At 49.1% G+C, this 27,920-nt stretch overlaps 1 protein-coding gene across 1 annotated transcript in view; it reads left to right on the top strand.

Moving 5' to 3' along the window:
* CNGB1 (cyclic nucleotide gated channel subunit beta 1) overlaps nucleotides 1-27,058 on the top strand; it is a 33,354-nt gene extending 6,296 nt beyond the window's left edge. Inside the window, exons 12-32 of the mRNA XM_067302840.1 lie at nucleotides 2,863-3,037; nucleotides 4,532-4,600; nucleotides 6,450-6,579; nucleotides 8,026-8,269; nucleotides 9,657-9,801; nucleotides 14,811-14,918; nucleotides 15,975-16,132; nucleotides 16,876-17,049; nucleotides 17,813-18,021; nucleotides 19,314-19,364; nucleotides 19,818-19,904; nucleotides 20,297-20,361; nucleotides 20,933-21,055; nucleotides 21,335-21,476; nucleotides 21,811-21,970; nucleotides 22,786-22,883; nucleotides 22,970-23,053; nucleotides 23,661-23,779; nucleotides 24,426-24,572; nucleotides 25,279-25,474; nucleotides 26,855-27,058. Of these exons, the coding sequence (XP_067158941.1) occupies nucleotides 2,863-3,037; nucleotides 4,532-4,600; nucleotides 6,450-6,579; nucleotides 8,026-8,269; nucleotides 9,657-9,801; nucleotides 14,811-14,918; nucleotides 15,975-16,132; nucleotides 16,876-17,049; nucleotides 17,813-18,021; nucleotides 19,314-19,364; nucleotides 19,818-19,904; nucleotides 20,297-20,361; nucleotides 20,933-21,055; nucleotides 21,335-21,476; nucleotides 21,811-21,970; nucleotides 22,786-22,883; nucleotides 22,970-23,053; nucleotides 23,661-23,779; nucleotides 24,426-24,572; nucleotides 25,279-25,474; nucleotides 26,855-27,058 (2,888 nt within the window). The remainder of the gene's footprint in view (nucleotides 1-2,862; nucleotides 3,038-4,531; nucleotides 4,601-6,449; nucleotides 6,580-8,025; nucleotides 8,270-9,656; nucleotides 9,802-14,810; nucleotides 14,919-15,974; nucleotides 16,133-16,875; nucleotides 17,050-17,812; nucleotides 18,022-19,313; nucleotides 19,365-19,817; nucleotides 19,905-20,296; nucleotides 20,362-20,932; nucleotides 21,056-21,334; nucleotides 21,477-21,810; nucleotides 21,971-22,785; nucleotides 22,884-22,969; nucleotides 23,054-23,660; nucleotides 23,780-24,425; nucleotides 24,573-25,278; nucleotides 25,475-26,854) is intronic.
* The last annotated feature ends 862 nt before the right edge of the window (nucleotides 27,059-27,920 follow it).

Below are 27,920 nucleotides of genomic sequence, written 5' to 3' on the forward strand. Positions count from 1 at the left end.
CTCTGCGAGCAGGCGAGCGAGCGGCCCCGTGGGATTTCCGTGCAGGAAATCCTGCGGGAAGGCATTTCTCCGCGGGCTCATGCAGAAGCGGCCAGCTGGCTATTGCCGTGAACCTTGCCGAGAGAGGAAAGGCCCCCAAATCCTCCGGGGAACGGCGTGCTCCCTGCCGCCTGCGGCCCCGACCCTTTCTGGGGGCAATAAGAAGGATTTAGGCGGGGAATCAGCAGGAGGCTGTTGCCGTGCAGGATGCAATTTCACCCTTCACGCATAACTGCTTACTTCAAAGCCCCGATTCGGTGTGTTGTGGCCTCTCCAGTAATTTTATGTGACAAATGAAGGAAGCGCTTGGACCGAGCGAGACGTGGGCTCGTGCGCCACGCCGCCGACAGGCTCATTAACGGTTTCCTTCTCCTTTTGTTTCAGGGGGCAAAGGGGCTTAGCGCCTCTGAAACAAATGGAAAACGAAGACGGTGGAGAGCCAGCTTTTCCCCCCAGTAAAACGAACCCAACCTGAAGACAGAGAGCGCAGTTGGGGGTGGAAAAGCAAAGCGGAGCCTGCAGAAGGTTTCTAGTTGCTTCCCAGCCCTGGGTGCCTGCTAGAGGTGCCCCGAGGCTGGCGCCTGCCTTCGCCGCAGGGATGCTGGCCACGTGGCCCAGGACCCCCGCGGCTGACGGCAGCAGTAGGATGTAGCCGTGTCGGGATTGATGCGTCCTCTGCAGGGAATGTCAGCCAAGACCTTTTCCCAGCTGCTGGAGAGGACTTGGCTTTCATGCTCTTGCAGCCAGCAGCGTCTTTTCCTCTGCTCGCTTTGATGTCTCCATGAACCAGAGGTTTTGGTTGTGCGGAACAGGGCCGGGACTAATGTGTGTGAGACAAAAGTTGTAATTTATGGGAGGATAGAAAAACATCAGTCAGGACACCTCTTAGGCAAAAAAGCTTCCTGCTCCAGTTGCTCACGAGCCTCTCAAAACCCCCGTAGCATACCGATACTCACCACTGAGACCTTCAGCTGAAGCCCACAGACTTTGTTTAATCTGCTTCTGCCTTGCAGAGAGGTCACATTGCAAAGCTCCTTGGGCTTTCAGCAGCTTCATGTTGTTTTTCTTCCATTCATTGAGTATTTTCTTCCAGCAAGGGGAAAGGTGTCTGCTTTGCACCAGCAAATGCCAGAGGGCGAGATTAATCCCGAGACAAATAGGTAGGAGTTAATGGCTAAAAGCCTCTGCCTGGCTTTCCTTACGGGAAGGAGTGTGTTTAATACATCCTGGACTGTTGCTGCTCTCCCCTGATGCAATGTAGCTTTTTAGATGTAGTGCTGAAACACGGAGACGGGAGCTTCCCAGCAGGGAAAACACCTCCCGTGGGGACATCTCCCACAGGGATGCGCGCAGGCAGCCATAGGAAGCACAGGCCCCCCGTGCTGAGCTGGACAAGAGCCCCTAAGTAACACTGTTTAACACCCCCCCGCTCTTTGCATCCCTTTAGGACAAGATAGGCAGCCTTAACGATGAGTTATTATCCAAACGACCAGACCAGCAGATCCTATCTCCATGTTTGTACTGAGCCCAGCTGGTAGCAGGCTGCAGTTTTAGCATTTGCCCTATTTCCATGTAATGTATCAAAATGTTGCAGCATGTTCCCAAACATATCCTTGTGCTGTGTTTTGAGGAATGCAGATCTAGAGAAAGCGGAATAAAAGCAAAGGAAACAGTGTGGTAGCGGCCCAATGTTGCGTGGCCCACTACCGGGCGAGAGTGTGATATGATAAATATAACACAGAACAAACAGCATGTAAAGTGGGTTTTTTTCTACGTTTCTGTACTTAAACTTGCACGTGTTTCCTATTAATTTCATCGTGGGCATCTAAGTTCCCCTGAGTTTTGTTGTCAGTGAGACCTCCCAATAAACTGTTTTTACAGTATGCGGATGTACTTCCTCCTCCTGTTTTTCTGGCACATGACTAGCGCTATAGGAGCTGTGTAGGGACGGTGGGACCTGGGCCAGTACAGACCGAGGGCAAGGGAAAGTGCCCTTTACAGGCAACGGGGCTGTGGGTTGGACCTGTGCTCCTCGTTCTGCAGAAAGCTGGTGTGATGACCTCTTGAATAACAGTCATGTACTTCTCCCCACAGTTCTGGGAAGTAGCTGGTGGATGAGGGATATCTCCAGAGCCGAGTGCTCAGTCAGTATCTGGGATAGCTTTGGGAGCCAATGCAGCATCTTTGGTGGTGGCTTCCCAGTGGAGCAGTTCCTGGTGGTGCTTCGCTCGCAGGGAGCAAGTGCTGACTCTGGAAGCACGGGAGACGTTGCATGGGACATGGTGTCTTGGGGTGGCAAACTGAGGCCCACGTCTCCTGTGCCCAGCGTTTCGCTTTGGGGATCAAGGGGGAATCCCAGCCCTTCATACTCTCGCGCTAGGAGGAGGGCTTTGAGCATCTCCCCATGGTTGCTTGTGCTTGCATCTCCCCGTGCTTGCAAGAAGAACTAAAATGTGGCCTGTTCATAGACGGGCTAAATCCTCCGTTGGTGGAGGCGGGTGCACCCTTAGGGAAGTTAACAGGCGTCTCTATGCAAAGGGCTACGTTTTTCACGGGACTTTTGACATGCTCAGTGCGAAGTGGTGAACTTTCTTCCTCCTTCCATAAAACATACCCCAGCCATCGTCTGGCACAGCTCCAGAAGAGACCAGCACTCGTACAAATCTGTGCAAGGCTGAGCAGCACTTGAAGTCCAGCATCCAGCGGCACCTCGGCATTTAGTAGTGGTTGTAATGCACAACTAAAATGTGGGATATATTCTGGTGTAGACAGGCCCCTCCAAAACGTGCTACTTTGACTTCTTCACCTCTTTTCCCATTCCAGTTCACATCCCCCTGGAGAATCCCGTGGAGACAGATCTTGTTGTGGAAGAGATGGATGTCGAATGGAGTAACGAGGTCACGGATGTGACAATGACCTGGGATCATGAGGCCAAGCCAGTGGCAGATGCTCATCGTCTTCCCCCCATAGAAGAGGAACTTCAGGAAGAAGAATACAGGTAGGAGACGTGCGCTCAGTTTGAAGGGTGGTCCCTGCACGCTCCTCCGCTAGGAACGCAGAGGTCATCCTGGGGCTGCAGGATGGGGGGACCAATGCCCTCCCGTGCAGCCCTCTTGTGTGCGTTCGATGTGGTGCATGGCTGAGCTGGCCGAGATGCCCCTTTCCAAAGCAGTGGGCACCAGAAGGACCTGAAAGGTGCACAAGCAAACTGCCTTTCCTCCTGCTTCCCTTGAGATTCGGGTCTCAGGAGCAACAGCAGAGTGTAGCAGAGCCATGAAGTCCAGTGCACTGGCTACTTCACGCTGCAGCTGCAACGAACCCTGCAGAAGACAACTAAAGGGTGGCTCCTCCTGAGCGTCCAATAAGTAGACTTGGGCCCTAAAGCAAGAAAGTTTTGACCTCTTTCATATCAATGTCACATCCATTTGCCATGAAATTTGGACACTGTAGCCTTCTCTATATAATTCATCCTGTTTCTTCCGAAAGAAGCTCCTGCTGAGTTCCTCCCAAGGACAGGGTAATGCGTTTGGTGCCAGAAGTGGCCCGCGTTTCAGCAGAGAGATGCGAGGTTTTGTATATACGCTCCCAAGCAGTCTGGGATTCTTCTAGGCAAAAGTTGTTATAGTGGCTTGATAGCAAAGACATCGTTGTGCAAGATACTCCGATGCAAGTCATGTCCAGGCTGAAAGGGGTGCTGTGCCACGCTTGCGTGGTGTGCAGAATCTAAAATATGCCGCATTGTTCGGTACTTTTAATATTCCTATTTCACGCTATAGAGAAGTCCTCCAAAATCACCGCACTTCCTGAAAGGAGCCATTCATATCCAAGGTCCCGTTCGCACACCACTGCAGTCAAAGGAAGTTTTGTCAGCGCTTTCCGTGGAGCGGGATCGGAGCTGAACGCTCCTGGCTGCATTTGAGAGATTTTTAGCGTGGGAGCCGTAAATCCCATTTGTTCGCACCGATTAGTTGGCCTAAGAATAAGCGACTGCGCTAACGGCAAGCGATCCCCGGCGTCCCCTTCGCCGACTTGCCGCTTAGCGGGGCTCCCTTCCGCTGTGCCGAAACCAAATGGGCATGTTATAAAAGCATTTTCGAGATTTTTGCCCTTGGTATATGGATCTGAGACACTGGCAGCACATACGGGCAGCAAGCGCCTCCCTGTCCTGCGGGAGGGGATTTCGTTAATGGTGTGGTTTTGCTCAAAACCAGCAGCACGTAACCCCTCCGCCTACCCTCTCCCTGCGCCGCAAGGGGAGCGCGAGGTCTCCAGGACTCTGGTCTTGTGCTTCCAACCTTTTTCCCTCCGTTGATATCTTGCCTTCCTTCCCCCTGTCCGCATGCTCCGGATGTTGGTTTGGGGTACGGGATGGGAAGGTTATTGCAAAGCTCCGCGGATAAAGCCAGCAGCATTTGTGCCAGCGATCGCTTTGCGCTTTTAAGGGTCGGACGTGTTTTTCGTATTTAACCCACCGAGCTTCTCTCTCTCCAAGGTTGGAGGTGTGCTGCTCCCCGGATGGTGCCGAGGAGGAGGAGGAGGAGGAGGAGACGGAGGGCGCGAGGTGAGTGTCGCTCGGGGCTGCAAGCACTGCCAGAGCCGTTGCCGTCGCATTTATGATTTCCTTGGAAACAAATTCAAACGCTGCCGTCGTTGCAAATGCATTTACGAGCCGCAAAGTCCGAGGCGTTCGCGGGTTTAGTGGAGCGGCAAGGGGGCTGCGTGCAAGATGCCGGTTCTAAAGGATGCTTTCGCAAGCCGGGCTTATCCGCTGCCGCGCGGCACCTAGTAACCAGCAAGCGTCTCCTAGCGACGCGGTCCCCAGCTCCGGAGCCGCCCGGCTCCCCGGAGCAACGGCAGCCCGCGGGGCCCCCAATCCTGCCCCGGCCGCCTGGCCCCATCGGCAGCAAAGCGCCTTTGCAGCTCCGTCCAGCGACGGCAAGACCGGGGCGAGAAATCCGTGGCCTGCAAGCGGCTCCGGGTTATTCAAGCCCCTATATGTTAATTGAGTGCAGCGGGGATTATTACGGATGTCATGGAGCCGGATTTAAGGACGGGATTAGCCGTCGTACCTGCAAATGCTACGTAATGCACGTAGGTACATTTTTATGCCTTTTCCTGCTGTCAGAAATAGCCGTTATTGTCAGCTCTTATAGGTGGTAACTGCAGACCAAATAATATTCAGAAAATCTGCGCGCTTTAGTGGGTTGCTCCGATTTCCCGTGCTGTAAACATCTGGGGGTTTAACACCTAGAACTAGCACTGCAGTTCTACTCTCTGCCTGCTGTTTGAAAACAGCCGGATTTTTCAGCAAGACGCTGCCATTGCACGGTTTTTCAGCATTAAAAGTGGAAATACCTTTTCATCTAACCGAGGCCTGTTTTGCAAGAACTGCAGTTTGCACGTTCCTGCGAGAGATTTGCGTTTCGGTTGGGGGGTGGACGAGCTGTTGCTCCAGTCCTCGGTGTGCTCATGTGTTTATAGGAAAAGAGAGACGTCAACAGGTTTTCTAGGATGAAAAGGGTTGCGATTGCGTTTTGAAGGGGGGTTAAACACATAAAATGGAGAAAAAAAATCCCCTAAACTTGTGAAATAACAGTTTTTCAAGAGATGGAGCTTAAAAAAAAGTCAGCCATTGCTTGTTAGGCAAATCTTGTGCCCTGGGACCAGCTGAAAATGCAGAAAGGTTTCTTGGTTTTCATAGATTTAGTGATCTTCTAATTTTTTTCGTCATCCCCAGTTGGTCCTTTGCTTCCCTCTCCAGAAAAACAGCAAAGCAGCAAATAATTGCGCAGAACAGCATGACCACATTTTTTTTTCAGTTACAGAGTCATATTAAACCAATAAAAATAATCTTGCGAGCCCCATTTGTCAACACGGCGGAACCGGAGCCCGCGCTTGGGGCTGAAACTGGCAGTTAGAAAAGGAAAAATGAGAATTATGGGTCCTACTGATACCTTACATAGACAAACGTGGGATTTGGATGATATACTCCTGTGTGGAAATCGGGCTCTTGGGTTGTTCTTTGGCAAATTTTAACTACATGAGAAATTATTTTGCATAGCGAGAGAAATGTAATCTCCAGAAAATGCTCTGTAGAGTTTATATACCTCCCACCTGGGCTCCCTGCTTTTTTTCCATGCTATTTATTATTTTCCATACTACCCATTTGGAATTTTTTCCAAAGTTGCGCTTAAGTCCCTACTGATCCAAGAGGCAAGTTTTCCTGTGCAATTAATGCTGTAAGCTAAGCCTGCCGCCTTCGTGCGCTATTACTTATCGGCAAGCGGGGTTTGCAAAGCGGCCGGCCGAACGGCCTGCCGTCGCGGGGCCCGCGCATCGCTCGCGCCGCCGCGAGGACGCCTTGTCCCCAACGCGCCCGGCCTCACGTCGCTGCTCCCTGTGTCGCGCAGACCCCTGCTCCAGCCTCCCGGCCCTAGTGCTGACGACGGGGTGGATGAAGGCTTCTTTGTAGAAGACCCCCCTGATTTTGAAGACCTCGAAGGCGCCGAGTTAAGCGATCCCGAAAGCACTTTTCTACAGGTACGGGGAGGCTTTTTGCTTAGATTTCGGGCTGCGATAAGCTAGTTGCAGTCTGGCGTGCACTGGGTACCTGGAAGTCGGGGCTCATCCCTCGGGGATCCCAGCAGGAGCTGGTTCGGAGCGGGGCGGAAAGGTGCGGGGATGCTCCCATCTCGGCAGCGATGGTGCTGAGCTTTTTCCCGCGGGAAACGTGAGATGCTATTGAAGTCCCCCGAGTTTTGACAGCTTTTGAAAGGAGCCCTATGACATTTAAGTCAAAAACCAGGCTGCGAGGGCGTAGAGGAGCCTGAAATAATGAATTGCCCCCCAAAAAAGCTACGGGCTCTGCAGTGCTGGCAACACCATCGCCGGCTACGGCAGCGGGGCGCAGCGAAAAGCAAGGGCTGCATACGGCACGGTGGGGACAGACGGGGCTTTTGGGGCACGCTGCGTGCTCCTGCTTGCATCGGGTTATCGCTGGGTCTCCAAAGCAGCCTGGAATGTAACGCAACGCTTTTTTGACAAGCTGTGGACGGCTGAGGTTCGTTTTTGCTGAAGGGCAGCTCCAGAGGCGAGGCTTGCAGCCGGTATCCGGCCCGGAGGATACTGGAGACACCCTCAAACTGTACAGAAACGCTAAGTCTGTTTTGCTTACGGCTGGAATAGATATTTTTCTCCTTAAACTGGCTCTTTGGGTTTTGAAGGTGGAGGAGACGACAGCTGAGGCCGCCGAAGCCGATGTTGAAGGTATAATAGAAAACGCAGGGTGATGCTGAACAGCGACGAACGGAAGCAGGCGATGAGATGTCTGGGGAGGGGGAAACTGGAGCCTTGAACTTCTGCCCGCACGGGCCTGCTTGGTCAATTTGGGTTTTTCCCTAGCTGAAAGCATCCTGCAGGAAGGGTACGCTGGCAATATCGTTGTCAGCTGGAGCCAGATATGAGGGACTGGTCCTTACCCAGTACTTAGTCTTGTTGATTAAATAATCCCCGATGTGAAATTAGAGCCGAAGGAGAAAAGCAGCGTGGGGAAAAGGATTTTTATTGCTGCTCTGTTCGGTCTGGGAAATAACCGGTCGCATAAAAGTGCATGCTAATATAATGCTTTAGGAAGTACTGGATTAGTAATGAAAATTAGCTGCGGAGCTGCTATCACAGCCTGAGCGAGCGATGCTAATTCCTGGCATAACTCCGTTGACTTCACTGGCGTTGCACAAGGGGCACTTGGACGCTGGCCCTAATATAGGTTGGAGGTTTCTTTGCTTTCTGCCGCCAGCAGCGCGTTCCCGCAGCCCCGGCCGAGCATCGCAACGTAGTGCCGCAGCTCAGCAAGCGTCCCAGCGCTCGCTTGGCTCCCCGCGCCGGCCCCGCGTTTGTCCGCGCGCCCCGGATAACCGTCCCGTCTCAGACGACTCTGTGTTTCTTATTGCAGCCTCAGATGCCTTGCCCTTTGCTTGAAGCACCTAGGCGCCTAGCAGCATGGCCAAGCGCGCCCGAGACGTTGAGCTCCGCCGGCTGGTGCAAGACGAGCCGCTTGAGCGCCGGAGCGTCTCCCCTCCCTTCCGCGGCACCGTAGAGCAGCTGCCCAATGTCCCCAGCTACCGAGCCGCCGCTGCCTCCCGCATCCCCGTCCTCATCTCCAGAAAGGCAAAGGCTGGGGTCCTCAACCCCAATTTTTCCAATGAGGAGCGGTCCCCTGTCCACCCCCTAGGTAGTAGCCACGTTGGCTTTGGCCGTGTGCTTGCGTAGCTTGGGGGGCTTCTTTTAGTCCTGGAGTAGCTGGTCTTTGTTGCTTTTTTCTTTTAATAAAAGCACGCTTCGTGTTGCGTCACAGAAGCTGAGGAACAAAACTGATGGTTGCATAGCATGGTTCTTGCTTCTGCCTCAGTTACGTCCCCTTCTAACTCAACCCCTAAAGAACGCTTGCAAGCCATAAAGGCTCACTGAGGTTGCTCAAAAGTCCCCCAAAAGACCTGCAGGCGGAAGGTTCAATAGCCACGTGCGTTTTCGCCATATGGTTCGTGCAACTCATTGGGACTAGGAGGATGGTCAGCTGGAGCTTTGCTCTTTGCAATTCCCCGTCACGCATGGCCCCTCACGGCAATGCAAAACAGCTGCCCGGGGTCTTTAGACATCTGCGATTCCCCCTTTGAAAAAAACCTGCAAGGACTCCTTGCATCTGGTGATACAGCTAAGAAAAAGGGCGATTTTTCGCAGCCAGCCCGGCTGCAGGGATCTAACTGGAATAGTCCCCCCCATGGCAAGTTGTTTCTCCACCGGGCAGGTGACATCTGTGTTTAGCTACTATTAACAACCAACTTTTCCGCTCCAACCTTGCTTACTGCAGGAAGCAGCTATTACCTCTTCCAACCAGAGAGGCCTTACGTGCTTCTTTGATTAACGCCTTGTTTTGCATGAAAACCAAATGATCCTGTAATTTGGAGCCTAAATCACCCCCACGGAGCATTAAGATGTAGCAGCATAACGAGGCCGCAGCAGCCTTGAGGGACTGCTAGACAGGAAGCCCCACTCCTAGGGTATTTTGTATAAACATTTTCATATTCAGAAAACCCGGGAGATTTTCTATAACCCAGGAGGCAACTTTTGCAGCTGGTAATCCCGGTAATTTCTTCATAACTTTCCTTATTGGAGGCCGAGTGATGGCACTGAGAAGTTTAAATCACTGCAAGGCACGAAAGCAGAAGGGGAGCAACCAGCAGTTTTTCTTGCTTTGTTAAAAAATTTTGGGGAAAAAAAAATTTAAACGCTCTAAAATATTAGGAGAAAGGAGTGCCGCATGACAGGGAAATGGGAAAAGAAGTGGAGTGAAAGAAGAGCTTTGAACGGAGTGAGGAGCAGGAGAGCTTTGCTGGAGGGTGATGGGGTTTGGGGGATTTTTTCCCAGCTGCAGGCTGGACCCATCACTGAAAAACAGCCCTTAGCTGGGGCTGTTTGAGAGACTTTCATCCGAGTGATGCAGCTCACATAACCTTAAATACAAATTAAGAGCAACAGGCCAGTACTTGCTTTGAGGGAAAGCCGTGGCTAGGAATAATCCCAAAACACTGATTCACTTTGCAATGCTCTTCTTCTTTAAGGGCCAAGCCAATACCTCACCGTAAGCACCAAGGACGTGGACGGCCCAGATGATGCTCTGGAGAGCGAAGGCGGGTGCTCTCTGGTGCCGGCTGAGAGCACCAACCATGTGCTGGCGGTGCCCGGCGCGGTGCCGACCTCCCCCAGGTAGGGCTCGCTCCTCTCCTCCCTGCTTTGCACCTTAGGGATACTGGTTTCAGAGGAGATTTTTGAGGCTTCTTATTGCAGAGCAATGAAAATAGCAAACGGGGTGTTTTCTTAAGTGCTGCAAACCAGATGTTATATCCATCCTGACTGAACGGTTTGGATCTTTTAGTAAACAAGCTCCTGCGGCAGCTGGAAAAAAATGAAATAGCAAAGGTGTCCATAATCCCGTCTATTGAATAGGGTTTTAGATGGGGAGAGCCAGCTTCAAAGCAGTCCTACGAAACGCTTGTGACGTAAATCCTAGCAGCCTTGAGGCAGGCCGCTCAGCGGGCATTTAGCACCCACTGAACTTCACTGCCTTTTATTTTTCTATTAACCCAGCGATGAAAGGTTTCCCGTGACGAGCGGATCGCAGCTAGAGAGCCGGCGAAGCTAATCCGCCGCTGAGCTGCCTTAGAGACGAGCCCGTAGCAGCAATCTGAACTGGGCACGTGCTTTGAACACCCAGTAAAATCGAGTGAAAGAGCTGGGTTTTTGAACAAGAGGTCGGGAAATGAGACAACTTATGTTTTTGACGAAGTTCAGGGCAGCGGGTGATGCTATTAACGGCTCCAGGTCCGGAGATGGCTCCTCTCTGGGTGCTGATATGGGCGGTAGCAGCAGTGGAAAAGGTGCAGGGCACAGCTGAGACCCTTTGCGGTTATTGGCCAGGATGAGTTTTTCTCTCTCGGGTTAATGAAGATCACAGGTTATTTTCCAATACAGAAAAGCCCGTGTCTCGCAGCCTGGCTGGCAAGTGGGCCAGCTTGGGGGTTGCCTCCTTGCCCACTGCACGGCGCCGTGCATCGCTTTGGGCTCTGTCCGGTGGAGTGCAGCTTCTGCCCTGGGGAAGCCTTTCCTACACCTTCCTCTTCAGCAGCATCCGTAATTTGGCTTTGGAGGTATCCCAAAAGGTGCCGGGTGCCTGTGTTTGGGTAACCGATTTGAGCTCTACTTGTTCTTTTAAATCATGGGCATAACTACTTCCCAGAACGGTTTATGACCTTATTCCTTGAGATAAATTCCCATCATAAGACCATTAAAGCTTAAGTTTATCTTTCCCTCCTTGCAAAATAGCTAAATCTGTGTACCCCCCCCTATTTGGAAAGGAGAAAAGTCACATTAGGTGTTTGCCCAACCCCTTATTTTCCCCATGATATTCAGCCTTCTTGTTGTAAGCAGAGGGTTGAGATGAGCAACTTCGTTGCAGATGCTTATTCATCTCTGAATCAGGCTTGGGCTCCTGAGTTTGCTTTTGTCCATCAATAGACGTAGAAAATGGACAAACATTCAGAATAATGCCCGTGTTAAGCCTCCCAGCAAAGCTCAGGCATGTTTGGAGCTATGGATCCAGCTATCTATAGGCACAGCCTTAGCTTATTTAATCAGATCTATGTAAAAATCCATCTCCTGCAATCATCTTTTATCACATGCAAACTCTAGTTCCTTCTTCAATTTTTTTTTTCCTCTTAATGCCCCTTTCAACAGTAGCAAGGTATCTCATTTTCAAGAACATAGCAGCAGTCAGAGGAAGAAGAGGTCAGTGCAGAGCACTCATCCCACCTATTAGCAATTACCGGAAAAACAGCTCAGTGTTCCCCAAAGTGGACACTGTTTGGAGCACCTCAGTCTTCTCATGCTATTTTTTAGCCATGTGTTGAAGGAGCAGGTTGTATATTCGCAGTTATATCTATGAGCATATAAATCTTTCTGCCATGTATCCAGGTAGCGTTTCTCAAGCAGACTATCGGAGGTCCCTTGGCAGAGCTTTCTAAAAGCAAGCAAATCGTATTTCATTCTTTAGAGAAATAAAATTCCATTATTTTAATACAGAAAGTACTAGGAAACCATGGCGTTGCACTGGATATGGACCATATCCAGGGAAAAAAACATTATAGAGAGATGGAGTTCAAACTGAGGCTGTGAAGCTGTGTTGATCTTTGTGCAATTGGTGCCTTGGAAATGGATTCTGCGGGAATCACTGTCCATTCCTCTTCTCTATGGCCACAGTGGCACAAAAATCTCTACAAGCTCATGCTCTCCAGGCATGAACTGGATATATTTGCTGATAATTGTTTGCTTTGATTCATTTATCAGTTGCCAAAGTTCACCTGGATAAATAACATAGGCTGACTCTTGCAGACGATAAATTTTTGGATACGTGGGATAATGCCATCGTAAGGCAGCGCCCATGGGAAGTCCCACTGGGCATGGTTAGATGTTGGTGCAGCAGCTCTTGCTGAGCCGTAGCTTTCTGTGCATCCTGCGTAGGTCTCACGCTATGTCTTTATTTAGGCATTTACACTCCCTGCCTGGGATCTTGAGGAGGCAATTTACATTTTTATTGCCTGTATTCAAATTCTTTCGTAATTATCTTCCTGCATATTTTTGTAACGCAGTTTGTGCATCTCTTCCTACCTGTGCTGCACATTTCCACTTCTAAAAATGCTCTTTTCACTTTGCTATTTTTAAGTTCGTGGCTGCATGCTCTGTTGGATTTGATTTGCATCTTGTACGACACTGTAAAAAATATCTTTATTAGTCAACTAGTGATCATATTGTAATGGTTCAGTTACTTCAAAGGACATTAATAAGCTCATTCACTGTGGAAGGCGAAATCCTGGCTATACAGAACAGACTTTGGAATTTGTTCCTTAGTTCCTTGTGTTGATTATTTATCTGATCGTTCGCCTTTAGCTTTTACTTTGTATATATGCATTCCTCATGTTAGTTAGCTGTGTGTCTGTTGGTTCACTTCACTTTGTAGGAGATGCAGTTTGAAGTCTTTATGTATCAGTGGAAAAATCTGGTCTTTAGGGCCAATTTGACCACTGCTCTGGAGGTCCTATCCCAAACAACATTCACTGGAAGTGCAGCTGGAGCATATCAAAGGACTGAATTTTGTCCAGGGGATTACCAAACAGTGCTTCATTTATTTTATTTTTTCAAAGATGACCAAAAAACTGAGACCTGATAAGGTTTTGCACTTACGGTTGCACATGTATGTGTTTCTCCATGGGATTTAACAAAATATCCATGATTCTCTCAGAACTTTTACCCACAACCTTTCAAAATGAGCTGAAATTTGCATTCCTTTTTGGGTAGCTCCTGTTCCCTCTGAAAGCAGCATCTGTCAGGAAGGTAGGTGAGTTGCAGGCACTGCAGAATATCAAAGGATTTTTTTCTGAATCTCTAGATGTACAGCCTTCCTGAGGATGTTTATCATCTTTTACATCTTTCCAAGGACATTCTGTTCATTTGAAGCAAAAAGCTTAGAGAAATCTTTCCCAAACAACAGCTGACACAAAAAACTTGGTGCATATCCAGAGGAAGCCAAGTGAGCTTTGAGGGACATCAGGTGAAACATTGTGGGCAAGGAGGGGAGATGGCGATACCCTTTTAGCAATGCACATTTTCGAGCTGGAGTCCATCAGGCGCTTGATGGAGCTGGCTTGCTTGTGGGTGAGGAGGGCAACACGATCCCCAGAAGAAAGCAAATGTGGGGAAGGGAAGCTGTGTAGACTGGTGAGAGGTGATGGAGTTGTCCTAACAGCATGAAGACACTTGGGAGGACTATTTCTGTTGGAGACAAACTGATGTGGTTTTGGGAACCTCTCAGTCCATAGCTGAGCATACGAAGCTGTGAAACGAGGGCACTTTAATGGGAGCATTGGGGTTATTTTCTCTTCTGCCTTTACACTGCACACTTGAGTAACCAAGGTTTTGTTGACCTTGTTCTCTGGCTCTCTGCCAGACCCTGCAGAAGCTCACGTTCAAGAGGGGCACGTCTGAGAACCAGCAAAGCTGGAAATGGCTGTTTTCTGCCACTTTGGGTTTTCTTCAGGAGATTTGTAATAGCATGGCTACCTCTCTTGGCCATCCTGTTTCTGCCTGGGTGCTTTTATGGGGAAGTGGTCAGAGTAAACTGCTTGGTCTTGCTGAGTTCCTAACATCCCACGCTTGGGAATGGGACTGTAGAGAAGCAGAGCTCTGCAGGTTGCACAGAGATGTTTTACACAAGGATCTGTGCTCTGCTGCTGTTTGCTGTTTGAAATCCTTATTAATTTAGAGGAACTGTTAGTGGTGGCAGAAGCCAATTTCTCTGTTGCTGTTAAAATTACTTCCCTGTGGACTTTACTGTAGGTTTGCTGGCTAGTTTGGATTTTTGCCATTATTATCATCACAGTCAGATCTGCCTCCACCACTTAGCTGGCTAGCAAACAATATTTAAGGAAGTTCTCCCAGAAACGTTTCGGTAGTGTCGGAGATGCACCAGCTGTGTTAGGGCACATCTTTTAGGAAGACAGCGACTTAGTATCTCAAGGGCAGTGTTTATAGGGCTTTTCTCAACTTTTGAGTAGTCCTTGGCTGTTACACCGTGCACTCTGCTTTACAGGTAGCAGCAGCCACTGGAGGGCCCATATTATGTCTTAAATGCTCATCAGCTGCTCTGCAGTTTGCTCTTTGTCTCAGGAATTTAAGGTGCCACAGAGCCAGTTTAGAGCCATGTTGTATCCCAGGTACTTTGCAGTTACCTTTTCTTCCCAATTTCACTTCTTTGCTTCACTCTACCAGCAGTTGGATTTTCCTTGCTTTTCTCCTAGAGACGCCAGGGCAGTGGCTTTGCGGCATCTGGGGAGGGCAGAGAGCAGAGCCTCCCTTCCAGCCCTCTGGCGAGGCTGTCTAAAAGGGGATTCAAAATGCACCAGCCCGCTGCTTGCCTGTTTAGCTGTGGTCTTGGTGCATGCAAAGAAATAGCTCTTTAGTAGCGAAAGGAGCAGGGTATTTTTCACACGGTGACCTCAGGCAATGCCAAAAATTGGGGAAAAGCAGACACAAGTAGGAGAAGGGAAAGTGAGAATAGATGAGAGCAGGGAAAAGGAGAGGAAGGATGAGGAACTGGGTGAGGAAAGGGGAGAATCAGTTCGTTCCTGTGCTCTGAGCTTTGACTGTTGCATTTGTCTCTTTAGGAGCAAGGTGCAGACCCCAGAAGACGACCTGGACGAGGTGCCTCTGGCCTCAACAGGCCAATCTCCCGTGCAAACATGGCCTGGCCAGGACGACGAGGAGAGAGAAAAGTGCGCAGCTAGACCAAGGGGCATAGGCACAAGGCTTCTCTGGGAATCGGCTTGGCTTTTAGGGTTTCATATCCTGGTGCTTGGGCAGAAATACAGAAGATCTTAGAAATACTGGGATACCAAAGAGAGAGGAAGCAGTGCCCATATAGGGTTTAACGCTGTATAGTGAATAATGTGCCTCTCTCCCACCGACCCTCTCCAAAACCAGCAAGCATTATGACTCCCAGAGGAGAAACTATTTTCTTGCTTTCTCTATCCAGATAGAAATACTCTCCTTAAGACCAGGTTTAACCACAGAGATGATGCACCTTTAAGCCGCACACATTACAGTGATAGCTTTCACTGATTGCTGGGAAATAACATTTTTCTTCCATTTAGAAAGAGAGAACAAGTTATGCATGATGCACTCTAGGTCCTGGCTTCCCTACCCTGCACACCCATGGGACAGACTTGGAGGCACCTGCCTTCATTAGGAAGCACAGCCTTGGGGAGTGACTTCAGTTCCACATTATACAGGATTTTGTCTTCTTTTTGAACAGAAATTGCCATGTCAGTTATCGCGATAAACCAGCCTAGAGCTACAGTAACAAACAGTCAGGCCCTGAGATGTTAAGCATGGCTAGTTTCTGTCCTCCTTGATAGTAATAGTTTTCAGTCATTCTAGGTAAAACATCCTAAACTGAATCTGCTCTAGTTTTAATAAAGAGGTACAATATAGTTTATAGATTCAGGGGCTTCCAGTACATTTTCAGCCCACAAGTCTCTCTCAAAATGCTCTCCGAGTCCCAAGAAAATGAAATCCAGGCTGGGACCTTGGGGCTTCCCAAACACTTGCAAGTGTGATTTGCATCTTAGACCAAACGTGAGGGTCACACTGATGTTGTTGACTGTATTTTACTGAATCCACATTACGGGTCACACATGCTCCTCTAATTATACAATAACTATATAAACACAGGTAAATCCTAGTTAAGGCTTCTATAGATTAAAAAATAGGTCATGAACCTACTCTTGGGCTTTCCTACACGAGTTAAATGTCCGATGGTCTCTTCACAGCCTGCCTGAACGCATTGGTTCAGCCGCAAGCCAGAACAGTGCAGTCATCAATGACCGGCTCCAGGAGCTGGTGAAGCTCTTTAAAGAGAGGACCGAAAAGGTGAAAGAGAAGCTAGCAGACCCTGATGTCACATCTGATGAGGAGACCCCTGTGGCATGTGAGTTGAAGTTGGGTTGGGAGTTTGAAACTGATAACATTGAATGTTGGGGGGAAAAACTAGAAGCTGCTGACTTGGAGAAAATGTAGGTCTGCAGATAGTATTTTTTGGCTTGGAGAAGTTCAAGCAATAGAAACTGTTATTGGTTTTATAAGCTGGAAACTTAACGGCTTCGCTGTCTTCCTAGAAAACCCTCGGGGATGCAGGAAGAGAAGCAGGTTGCCTTTCTTGTGTATAAAATATGACTCGGGAGCTCTGGGTGAACCAGAGCAGTGAACATGTACAACACAGACTCTCCAGGGACACAACTGATGCTTTTACTGAAGTTTCTCGTGTTTTGAAAAAAAGGGCTCCAGTTCTTCCTTCTAGGGGCACATGGGCCAAGGCCCTAGGCTGGGAATCAGGAGCTTTCTTTGCCCTCCTCCTGGGCAGCTCTGGTGACTTGGTTTGTGCTTTAAGTGTCCATGGAGTCATTATACTTTCCCAGCTCAGGAGGAAGCCTGTGAAGCTAAATATATTTCCAGTTTTACAGTCAGTGCTTTGAAATCTTCAAGGTGGGGGGAGCTTTGTGAACATGGGATTGTGAAAGTCCCAGGCTTTCACAGCAACCATTTAATTCATGGGTCCCCACGCACACTGTGTTTTCAGGAAGACAGATATTCTATTAATGGTTTAAAGCTCTTAAAACAAATGACCGTAAGAGGGTTTTCTGCTGTGGAAAATAATTATGTGGATTCTCCCAGCCCCTTCCAAGCAAGCCCCTGCGGAAGCACCGCCGCCTCCCCCGGGAAAGGAGTCGGAAGCAGCCAAGGAGGACGAGCATTACTGCGAGATGCTGTGCTGCAAGTTCAAGTATCGGCCCTGGCTGGACCGTGTGAAAAACTACCGGTTCCCAAGCAGCATAGACCCGTTCACCAGTGAGTGACGGAGAGCGTCTCTGCCTGCCTTGGTCGTGAGAAACCTGGTGGTGGAAGGAGGGAGGGAAATGGAAGGGAAGCAGGCGAGGAAGTGCAAGAAATGGGAAGTTATGGAGAAGGGAAGAAAGCTAAGAAAGGACTGATTTATGCTTAGATGCGACTGCAAAAAGTCACTTATAGCTTCCATTATAATCCGTAGGCTTTTCTAAATGTTCCCTGATGGCTGTGACTGTCAGGAGCATTACCAGGCAGTGAAGGACCAGCGTGTTTCTGCTTTTCAGTCCTTTCAGTGGGCAAACACAGTCACTGTATCATGCAAACCCCACAGGAACCCAGCTCCTTCCTCAACCTTTTCTATTTTCTGGTCATTTCGAAGCCACCAGTCTCAGGCAGCCAGCTTTTAGCCCAGCATAGTCTCCAAGGGAAAAAAGGAAAGAAACTAAATTAGTGTTGTGGGAGCAAAGCTAAAGCGAACCTTGTTGAACCAACAAAGTTAGAAAGGGATTCCTGATATAAAGCAATGTGCTCTGTAACAAATAGTATTAACTTTGCATTTAAGCCTCGCTCTTCCATCCTTCTGCTGGATCTTGCTTGGCACTTGCAATCAAATACTGTAGAGAAGTCTGAAATCTTCTGCAGGTTTCATGGGAGACATCACTGTGCTTAGGGCAGGACAGGAGATGAAAAATTCCATGTATGGTGGATTCAAATGACTTCAGGAAGTGTTGCTAGTTAATCCTGGCCCATGTTTCCCTGTGCGCAGACCTGATGTACGTGCTGTGGCTGTTCTTCGTTGTTCTGGCCTGGAACTGGAACTGCTGGCTGATTCCCGTCCGCTGGGCCTTTCCCTACCAGACGTCAGGAAACATCCACTACTGGCTGCTTGTGGACTATCTCTGTGACTTCATCTACCTCCTGGACATCATCGTCTTTCAGATCCGTCTCCAGTTTGTCCGAGGGGGAGACATAATAGTGAGTGGCGGTGCGCATTGCCTCCCATGGAGGGAAACTCCTCTTAAGGGTCCTTGGCTGATGTTGGGGACCTCTCGACTCCATCACCCAAAGTGGTGAGGAAGGCTTTGATCATAAGTGTTTGAAACAAGCTCTCCCAGCCACCAGGCAGCTCTCCCGTCACAGCCGTGGTTTACTCCTTTTCACCATTTGCCATCAGGATTGGGCCTATTTTCGTGAGAAGCGAGAATTGCACACATCTCTCCTGCTATGCGATTGATAAGCTGACAGCCTTTTTATCCTTGAAACATATATATTTTTCCCATAAAATCAATGCCTGCCCACTTAGAAAATGCAGGATCCCTGGCGCCCTTGTTCCCAGATCCAGGATGCTCAGATGTCAGCCCAGGTGGCTGCTGCTCCGTGGGGGTAGCTCCGCAGGGCAGTTCTGCCAAAGATGAGTGAGACACACGCTGTTCGGCTCCAGGGCAGCCAGCAGCTTATACGCCTCTAGCTAAGAACAAATGGCACAATCAATCCTGGGTTTAATTCCCTGGAGCACAGTTAGGCTATATGTATTAGTGACAGGGAAAAAAGGGGTTGCAATCTGAATGCATAGATCACCCATCTGAGATGTAGGATGAAGTGAAAGCCCTTGATTTCATTTCCAAATCCAATGAAATAAGTGGGGGAAAAACAAAGCCCTGGGGGTACAGCCTTCCCCTTGTCTGAGCAAATGCACAGGCAGAAAGGCTTTTCCTGCAAACTCTGACTTTCGTGGTGCCACCACTGTTGTGCGGCATTCCTCCAGGATGTAAAATGAGCACGGGAGGCCCTAAGTAATGACCTCAAAACATGTACAGGAAAGACAGCCTTCAGGTACTGTGCTTCCACTGTCCCTGTCCCAGCCTAGACTACAAGTCTGGACTGCTACAGCAAATTGTCTCCTTGGTCCAGCAGCCCCACAAGGTGGGAGAGGATGTGGTGTAAGTGGAAAAAATTACTCTAATTCAGGCTGGAAAAAAGGCTCTTTGCGACTGCTCCCGGACACCTTCCTCCTTCTCCCTGCTTCCAAAAAGCCAAATCCTCTTCCCTGGTGGAGAAGCCATGGCGCTGTGGCTGTTGAGCGTGGTGGGGAGATGGCATGAGGCCATGCTTTCTTCTGCTCCTTTCACTCTGGTTCCCCTCCCACGCGCAAAGGGAGCATGTTCCCCTTTGAGGGGCATAAGGGCAAAGCAAGGTGTGACTGTGCTTGTGCTTACTTTCCTTTCTACAAGTGGTGATCTGTCTTTGTCTCTCCTATTCCCAACCAGACCGATAAAAAGGCCATGAAAGAGAACTACCTGAAATCACAACGTTTTAAGGTCTGACACATTTTATTTCCCTGTCCTGTACGTTTTGGTGTTTTAAGGACGCCCGGGATGCAGCTCTGTTTTTGAAGACATGTGCTGCCCCGTGTTCAAAACCAATTCGAATACTAATTTGAACCATTAATCTGAAACATTTTCAAGTACGGGTGGGTATGCTGGGAAAGGTCTTCCAGTGTGGTAGAGGAGGTACTTGAGCTGACCTGATTGGATTTGAAATGAGAGGAAAGGATGTTAGGGCCCTGTTCTCTCCACGTGTGTACTTGGATGGAGACCACCCATATGAGACAGGACCACAAGGCTTACAGCACATAAGGGCTGATGAAGCGTAATGCCCTTGAGGCTGGGGAGGGCCCCCTTTTAGCTCTTCCCAATTAAACAGGGGGTGCAAATGAGCCCTGCCACACTTGCAGTTCACCACAGTGATTTTTCTTCTTGTGGGGATTTCAGATGGATGTAGCGTGCCTCCTGCCTCTGGATTTCTTCTACTTCAAAGTTGGGGTCAACCCGCTCCTACGTTTCCCTCGCTGTCTGAAGGTAAGTTGGAGCTTACAAAATAACTCTGATCATTTTAAGCGGATTTAACAGAGTCCAGCACTGTTTTGGGTAAGTTATTGCTTGCTAGACATGGAAGGGAAGTCATAACTAAGGCCTCGAGGAACTGTTGATTAAATACTTTATTTCAATTCTAAAATACACTCACATTTTAATAAAAGGGTATGTGTAGATCATAATCAAAATCCATCCTTGGTAGTTCCTACTGCAGAGTGACTGTATGAGCAAAATGGAAGGAGAAATCAGATTTTTTTTAAGGGGATACAGTGCTAAAATGTAATGCTCCCAGTCGGTTTCTCATGGAAGTTGCTCGGAAGAAGCTCTTAGTTGTGGCTGCCAGAAGCTGAAGCACGCTGCTCTCCTTCTCTTCTCAGTACTTGGCCTTCTTTGAGTTCAATAACCGCCTTGAGGCTATCCTGAGCAAGGCATACATCTACAGGTGAGAGAAACTACAGATGAATTATTTATGCAGGGAGATATCGTGGAGTTGCTATTTATTAGTGGGGAAATAAGTTCCCTTTGGGTTGGCTCACCAATTCTGAGTTTCCAGCTTAGTTTCTTACGCTTCCCCATATTTGACAAAATGTGCATCAGTAATTCTGACCTTTTTCTCTGGAGGCTGATGTGCACATCATGCCACGGGGTGGGTGCCAGCGGCACAGGGACACGTGGGTCCCGGAGCCCACACATATACGATTCCTTCTCCCCAAAGCAGCGGGGACAGTGCTGTTTGCAATGAACAGGTGGAACCAGCAGTTAAGCTGCTTTTTCTTCAGTTTTCTGAGACTTGCATGGTGTTTTTGCTGCATGATTGCTGGAGGGAACAGCGGGGCACCACACGTTTGGGAGCGCTCCAATTCCTGGGTTAGCAGGACTTACGCTGTCAAAATTCAGCTCGTCTCCCTAAAACTCCTATCTCCTTTTACTTGTGACATTTGGGAGACGTCAGGCATGTTTCTCCCAGCAGATAACATATCATCTTCCCTCTTGCTACCTCCTTCTTTTGGCAGAGTGATTCGGACCACTGCCTACTTACTCTACAGCTTGCATGTGAACTCCTGCCTCTACTACTGGGCATCAGCGTATGAAGGACTGGGCTCTACCACCTGGGTCTATGATGGGGAAGGGAACAGGTACAAACGAGGCCTTGGTTCCTCATGTGGCACAGCCTAGGGTGATGAACAGGAGCAAAAGAGAAGGTGTTAGGATGCAGCTGGGTTCCTAAAAGTCCCTGAGGCAAGGTGGGTGCCCTGGGAGGAAGGACGAGGAGACAGGGAGAATGGCTGGAACAAGAGGGCTGGACTGAGAAATCAGTGCAGTTAAAATAAGGTGCCGTAAAGCTATGGCTGGATTGAGATCTTAGGCAACTTGCTCAAAAACCCATTCAAAACTGCTTCTCCTTTTCCTCCTAGTTACATCCGCTGTTATTACTGGGCAGTCAAAACCCTCATCACCATCGGGGGCTTGCCGGACCCCAAGACGCTGTTTGAGATCGTCTTCCAGCTGCTGAACTATTTCACGGGCGTCTTTGCTTTCTCCGTCATGATAGGCCAGGTGGGTGGGAATCTCCGTTTCCCATGAGGTGCCACTTTACCAGCCCTTCCCAAAGCTGTGATGCCGTGTGATGGCAAGCAGGACTTCTCACTCTCAGACAGGGAAAAATTTTGGTCCGGTCGGTTCATTCCACAGTCATTCCCAGGTTTGTTTTACTGATGCAAGGGCTCTTTAGCTCAGCATCAACAGCAGACAAAAAAGAATTGGGAGATGCTAAAAACCCTCCGTTAGGGTTCAATGTATGTCTGCATTAATGTTCTCTAGATTACTTAACCAGCATGATGGATAAGTAACAACAAATAAACCATTTCTTCCAACTCTTCCTCCAATTCAGATGAGAGACGTGGTTGGCGCTGCTACGGCAGGGCAAACTTACTATCGGAGCTGCATGGACAGTACTATTAAATACATGAACTTCTACAAAATCCCCCGAACTGTTCAGAACCGGGTCAAAACATGGTACGAGTACACGTGGCATTCCCAAGGCATGCTAGGTGAGCGCCAATTGCTTTGGGGATTAATGTCTTTATAAGGCTTGCACTGTTTAGCTGCAGTTGTTTGGCAGAGCTGAAATATTACTGTCAAAACAGCAGTAGGACATTAGCGCTGCAGGTTCAGGGCATTGCTTATTTTGCTTTTTTCTCTATATGTGCTTGTTTGCCGACTTATATAACACGTCAGGCTGCTGTTGGGATGCAGAGTTGTGGTGACCTGGCGTCACTCACAGCACGCACCCATCCCAGCATCGCCACTCTCTGTCCACAGGCAGAGAGCAGTGACTTGAAATCACTGGCCAAATCGTGGCAAGCAACAGCTCCACCAAGTCATCCTATCAGCAAATCGTCTTGTCCTTCCTGGCTCAGGAGATCTGGCAGAAATACCCTGCGCCAAGCTGGGCTGGAAGAGCGGAGTGCAGACCAGCCTCTGTGATGTGCCTTTGTGGCAGGGCAGCTCTGTAGGGTCCCCTGCCCCGTCCCCTATGTGCTCCTGGACCAACTCTCCAGGGTCATAAATATATGGGTTTGGGCTTGCTGTAAGGTGTGGCCTGAAAGACAGGCTTGTTTTACTCCTGTGAGCCATCAGGGCAGGGGAAAAGGAAGGATTGCCCAGTGCCACCCATCGGCCTTTAGACCTGTGGGTTCCCAGGCCCACAGAAGTTCATGGAGACCCTCCTGGTTAAGCTGGTTCTCACCCTTGGCTGCCAAAACAACTAAGTGGGCAACTTTCCCACTTAGACATCAAAGACACGCTCTGATGCTTCGGATAAAATGCTGCGAATAGCCAGTTTTGCGTTCTCTGCCTCTTGCAGATGAGTCAGAGCTGTTGGTGCAGCTGCCGGACAAGATGAGGCTGGATATTGCGATCGATGTGAACTACAGCATCGTGAGCAAAGTGGCACTTTTCCAGGTACCGCTCATGCCTGCAGGTCCGGACACGGGGAACGGGGCATGCTGCAGCACACTAAGGGTGCTGTTGGCTTTATTTTGCTTCAGGGCTGCGACAGGCAGATGATCTTTGACATGCTGAAGCGGCTCAGATCGGTCGTCTACCTACCTAACGACTACGTGTGTAAGAAGGTAAGGAGCCACTCGAACCCTCTGTTCTCTCCGGTGTCTCAGCAGCAATGTGGCCGGCTGCAGACACTTGTCGCCGTGTGCTATGGCCTGGGGACAGAGGTGCAAGGAGCTGCACAGATGCCAAAGAAACCCGAACGGAGGCAGACGGCGAATTGAAGCTTTGCTGCCGCTTCCTTCATCCTCCAGGGCTTGATGTGCTGCGTGGCACTTTGCAAGGCGCCTGGTGCCATAAGGAAGGGCGAAAGCTGGGCCTGGCCGAGCACCGCCGGTGCTGAGCCACTTCAGGGCAAGCAAATTCAGAGCAAAAACCTCTTCAGGAGCAGTTAGTAGTGTTGCTCCTGATCTTCGTGTGCAAAGACTGACCTCTTCTGCCACAGCCCCGAACAGCAGGAGTGCTGGGAAAAGTGTACTGAGTTGGAGCAGACTTTGGGGTTAGATGAGGATGCTTGGGGGAATACGATCCGGATAGAGCAGTTTGCATGCTTGGAGAGAGCAATATGAATAGGGGGAAAGGGGTCTCCATCAGGAGATCTCCTTGTTTTTAGTTCGGCTCTTTCCGGGCACGCAGCCGTGCACCCTGCGCTGCCTGCTCCCGTCTGTGTTGCAGGGAGAAATCGGCCGCGAGATGTACATCATCCAGGCGGGCCAAGTGCAGGTGCTCGGGGGACCCGACGGCAAAACCGTGCTGGTAACGCTGAAAGCCGGCTCCGTGTTTGGAGAAATAAGGTCAGCGAAGCATTGCCGGGGAAATACAGCGAATGGGCAGGGGGAGGCTGAGGCGGGAGGTGCGCGGATCAGCAGGCTTTGGGAAACGAGGCCTGGGAAGGCAGGTCATCACTCTAATCTTTGTAATTAAAAGCCGTAGGCACTGAGCATGGATGTCTGCTGCAGCGTTTTATCGGTGCTTTTAAATATTGCTGTCAGCGTGCTGTCTCCTGACCAAGGAGCTAGTTATAGTTTCAAAGACAGTTAAATGGATGGAAAGAAGAACGAATAAGGGACGGTGGTTTGTTAGCCAGAAAGAGCCCCAGCTCAATACCCTTTGCATGGGTGCTCGAAGTGCTGTACCAATTGGTCACACAGCGGTAGAGCGTGCTTCCCTAGAGCCCACTGCATATTAACCTACTTTAAATTGCCATATTTAAAATTTACAAACAGACAAGTCATTTTTTTATATAGCTTTTCATGCCAATGTTTCACAGCATTCTTAAAACACCAGACTTGGAAAACTTCACTGTGGGTAAAAATCAAACTCTGCCTACTCTGAAATAGAGTGACGGAGGCACGTGATGGGAAAGGTGAGATTTCAAAATACGAATGTTGCACTGAGCCCGTTAGCAGTAGCTTTAACATCTCTCGGTGTTTTCCACAGCTTGCTGGCAGCAGGAGGGGGAAATCGCCGAACGGCAAACGTCGTAGCTCACGGATTTGCTAATCTTTTCATTTTGGATAAGAAGGACTTGAACGAAATTCTGGTGCATTATCCAGAGTCTCAAAAGCTGCTGCGCAGAAAAGCTAAGTGAGTGTCAGGCCGCTTTCTAGACCCCAGATCCTTTAAAAGATGGAGCAGAGGTCTCAAAATCAGGGGGAAGATCTCTCTCTCTGCAGCTGCAACTGCAGAAGCTGCATGCAAAGCGCTGGGAAAATGCGGGTGCATCCACCAAAGCTTATGGACGCATTTCCCTTTAGCCGCAGGCTAAAGATCCCAGAAATGAAGCATACTCGAGCCTGTGGAAAAACTGATGAAGACAAAACCTGATTTTAAAGGAGCTGCTGGTGAGGCAGCAGAGGGCACCCGTCCCTTGCAGTTAGCTACCTCCAGGGCTGCCGGCACTGGGGTCTCTGCCGCAAGGTGCAAGAGCGAGGGATCCCAAACACGCTGTTTTGCAGCTTTCCGCAAAAAAATGGGCTATTCCTATGATACCGTGTCAGAGCTAATGAGGGGTGAGCGTCAGGGTAGATGACATTTTTCATGATATTTTTGAGCCCATAAAGCTTCACCACAAAACGAATACAACTTGGGAACAAACTTGGCCAAAGTATATTCATTTAAAACGTTATTAAAATATCCTCTTTGGTTTTAGCATTGCTTAGATTTGCTAGTCTGTCCTTACTAAGGCTTTAGAGGTCCCTTTACAATAAAATTACAATCTTTTGGCATTATAAAACCAAGCTAATATAATACATTCCGGGACAGAAATCATCTCTTGTTTTTCTTGTTGCAGGAAAATGCTGAAAAACAACAGTAAACCCAAAAATGAGAAAGGAGCGGCCGGGAACTCGCTGATCATTCCCCCGAAAACCGACACGCCGAGACTCTTCCAGGCCGCCCTGGCTGCCGCAGGGAGGATGGGAGGCAAAGGGAAGCTCGCTCACCTCCGGTGGAAGCTCAAGGAGCTGAAAGCAATGCAAGCCATGCAGGTCAGGAGAAAGGATGGGAATTTGGTGTTTGCTTCATTAATTGCCAAATTGCTGCTCTCCGCCATGGGCTCTAGAGGTTGAGTAAGGGTCTCACGGAGATTATATCTAGCCTAGACAACATCAGGCCTAGCGTCTCGGTCCTTGCTTTTGCTTTTCTCCAACTAGGACAGTCAAAAAGCTGCTGAAAGCACCTTGAAGAACTGAACTCAGACCATCAAGCTGAGTCTGAAGTAGTGTGGGTAAACGGGAAGGACTGACCCAACCAGGTTATATATGGCCTTGAGAGAGGGTCGTCATCCCCTGTGCTCATCCATTTGTTTTGCAACACAAAAGGGAAACGGACAGTGATGCTGGCATCCGGTGTCGATGGGGCAGTCAATATCTGCAAGGCTTTCACAGCGTGGTTTGGGCAAAGCCACACACCAGCAGATGCACTGTCCTCCTAGCTCTGTATGATGTGGAATAAAATTGCCCTTAGTTTTGTGCCGTAAATGACTGAAAAAAATAATGGCCCACTGGTTCTTGTTTTTTTCCACTCTATCTGCCAGTCTCATAAAAAAGATTATATCTCCATGCAGACCTTGTTACTAATCTTCTCAGTGTGGAGCTATACAGACTGTCACATGTGAAGGCGCAAAAACAAGAGAGCTGAAACGGCAGTCAAGATGAAGTGTGCTGCGGCCTTGGTGGCTGGGTAAACATCTAGGGAGACGTGGAGAACCATGAATGCATTTCTGCAGTCCCTCACAAAAGCATGGCGAGACTTCATACAACTCAGGCTTTAACCGAATTAAACATGAGTTAAAAGCTGCGCACATGGTGACGGCAACAAAATCCATCACCACTGGGTGCATTTATTAAGAGCCCCAGCTGCCAGCCAGTGCCCTGTTAAACAGACCTGTGCCTTCGTCCCGCACTGGGGGCACATCTGGAGAAGGGGTTTCTGAACCTGCTGCCACTTCTCTCTAGTGGGAGACATCTGGGCCTTAAGACAGGACAGTCCAGGGCTGATTTCATCATGACAACAATTTTGCAAAGGTATTGCTAAGACAAACCCATGCAAATCCTCTAGATGCTTCAGGAGCATAAAAAGTCCATAAGGTGTGAGAAAGCTTTGTTGCACCCATCTCTGTGCACTTATCTCAAGATGTCAAGGTTATAATCCAGCTTCCCTTCTCTCAATGATAATTTTTTGCAGCAAGGTGAAATCCTGAAGATGAGGTCTGGTATGGTAAAACTCTCCGAAATGCCTTGCTGTCTTTGATGGATGGCCAAACACACAAACTGGCGTAGCCCTAATGGCTGTAGCTCAGGGGTAGCAGCTAAAGGACCTGGCCACAGACCTGGGTCTCCTAATGTTTTGCCTTTTTTGGATTGCAGGATTCCAGTGTCAGTCCAATTCCACCAAAATCACCAGTACACCAGCGATCGCCCACGGCCTCCCCCAAAGCAGACGCTCCGAAGGGAGAAGAAACTGTCACAACATCTTCAGACAAGTTAGTCGCTATTCGTGTGGTTTCCGCCCCACAAGAGAGCGAAGAGATACTCTCTGCTGAGATTTCGGAGAAAGAAGAAGCGAAATGAAAAACTAGCAAATTCCGGGGCCAGTGCCACGAGTAGAAATCAGACAAATAGATGTTTTTACTCGTTAACAATTTCCATGCAGTGGCTATAGGCTTTGCTAACTATAGATGTCGATAGGTTCTGCCTTTCTTTTCTACTTAGACCTTCACCCACTGTTGATAGAACCCATTACTCTAAGCAATTGCTTTTTACCACTCTGAGTGGTTAATGAGTTTCTGTTCAGATAAAGGATGGAGAGTTATTCTCCTCTGAAATCTGAGTCATTGCTTAGCCAGACAAACACAAAGGAAAAAAAAAACCAAGACTCCTCTGTTGGCCTCAAGGTTGTCACGAGCAGTTACCGGGTGATTCATCTGGAAAGGATTTGGGTTAGTCTCACAAGCTGAACAGAGATCAAATTGTGCTGTAGTGAAAAAAATCAAAGTCCGCCCTGGCATGCACAGGCGGCAAGGCACGTGAGGATCCCCTTCTGCTCCGCTCAGGATGCGCTTCCACATAGGTGTAGCCTTGTCAGAGGATGCAAAAATGAGCAAAACTGTAAAAGATGCAATCCACGAGGAAGAGGTGGACAGGAGAAAAAGTCTTACGTTGCGTCAAGAGTAATTCAAGTTTGCCATTGGAAAGAAGAGCGACTGGCAGGAACAGACTGCCAGGGCGGTTGTAGGCTCTCCATCGTTGGCAGTTTTTAAGGACAGTTTTGACAACCATCTTTCGGGGATGACAGAAGTATAACCGAGCCTGTCTTGGACCAGGCGATGGCCTCTGCAGAGCCATTCCAGCCTTGGTTTTCCATGGTTCTGCCGCTGCAGAAGAGGAAAATGGAATTAAGAAGGCGAAAAGCCTTGCTGATTTCTAGCTGGAC

Source organism: Apteryx mantelli, chromosome 10 (assembly GCF_036417845.1).
Source record: "Apteryx mantelli isolate bAptMan1 chromosome 10, bAptMan1.hap1, whole genome shotgun sequence".
In the NCBI taxonomy this organism is placed as follows: domain Eukaryota; kingdom Metazoa; phylum Chordata; class Aves; order Apterygiformes; family Apterygidae; genus Apteryx; species Apteryx mantelli.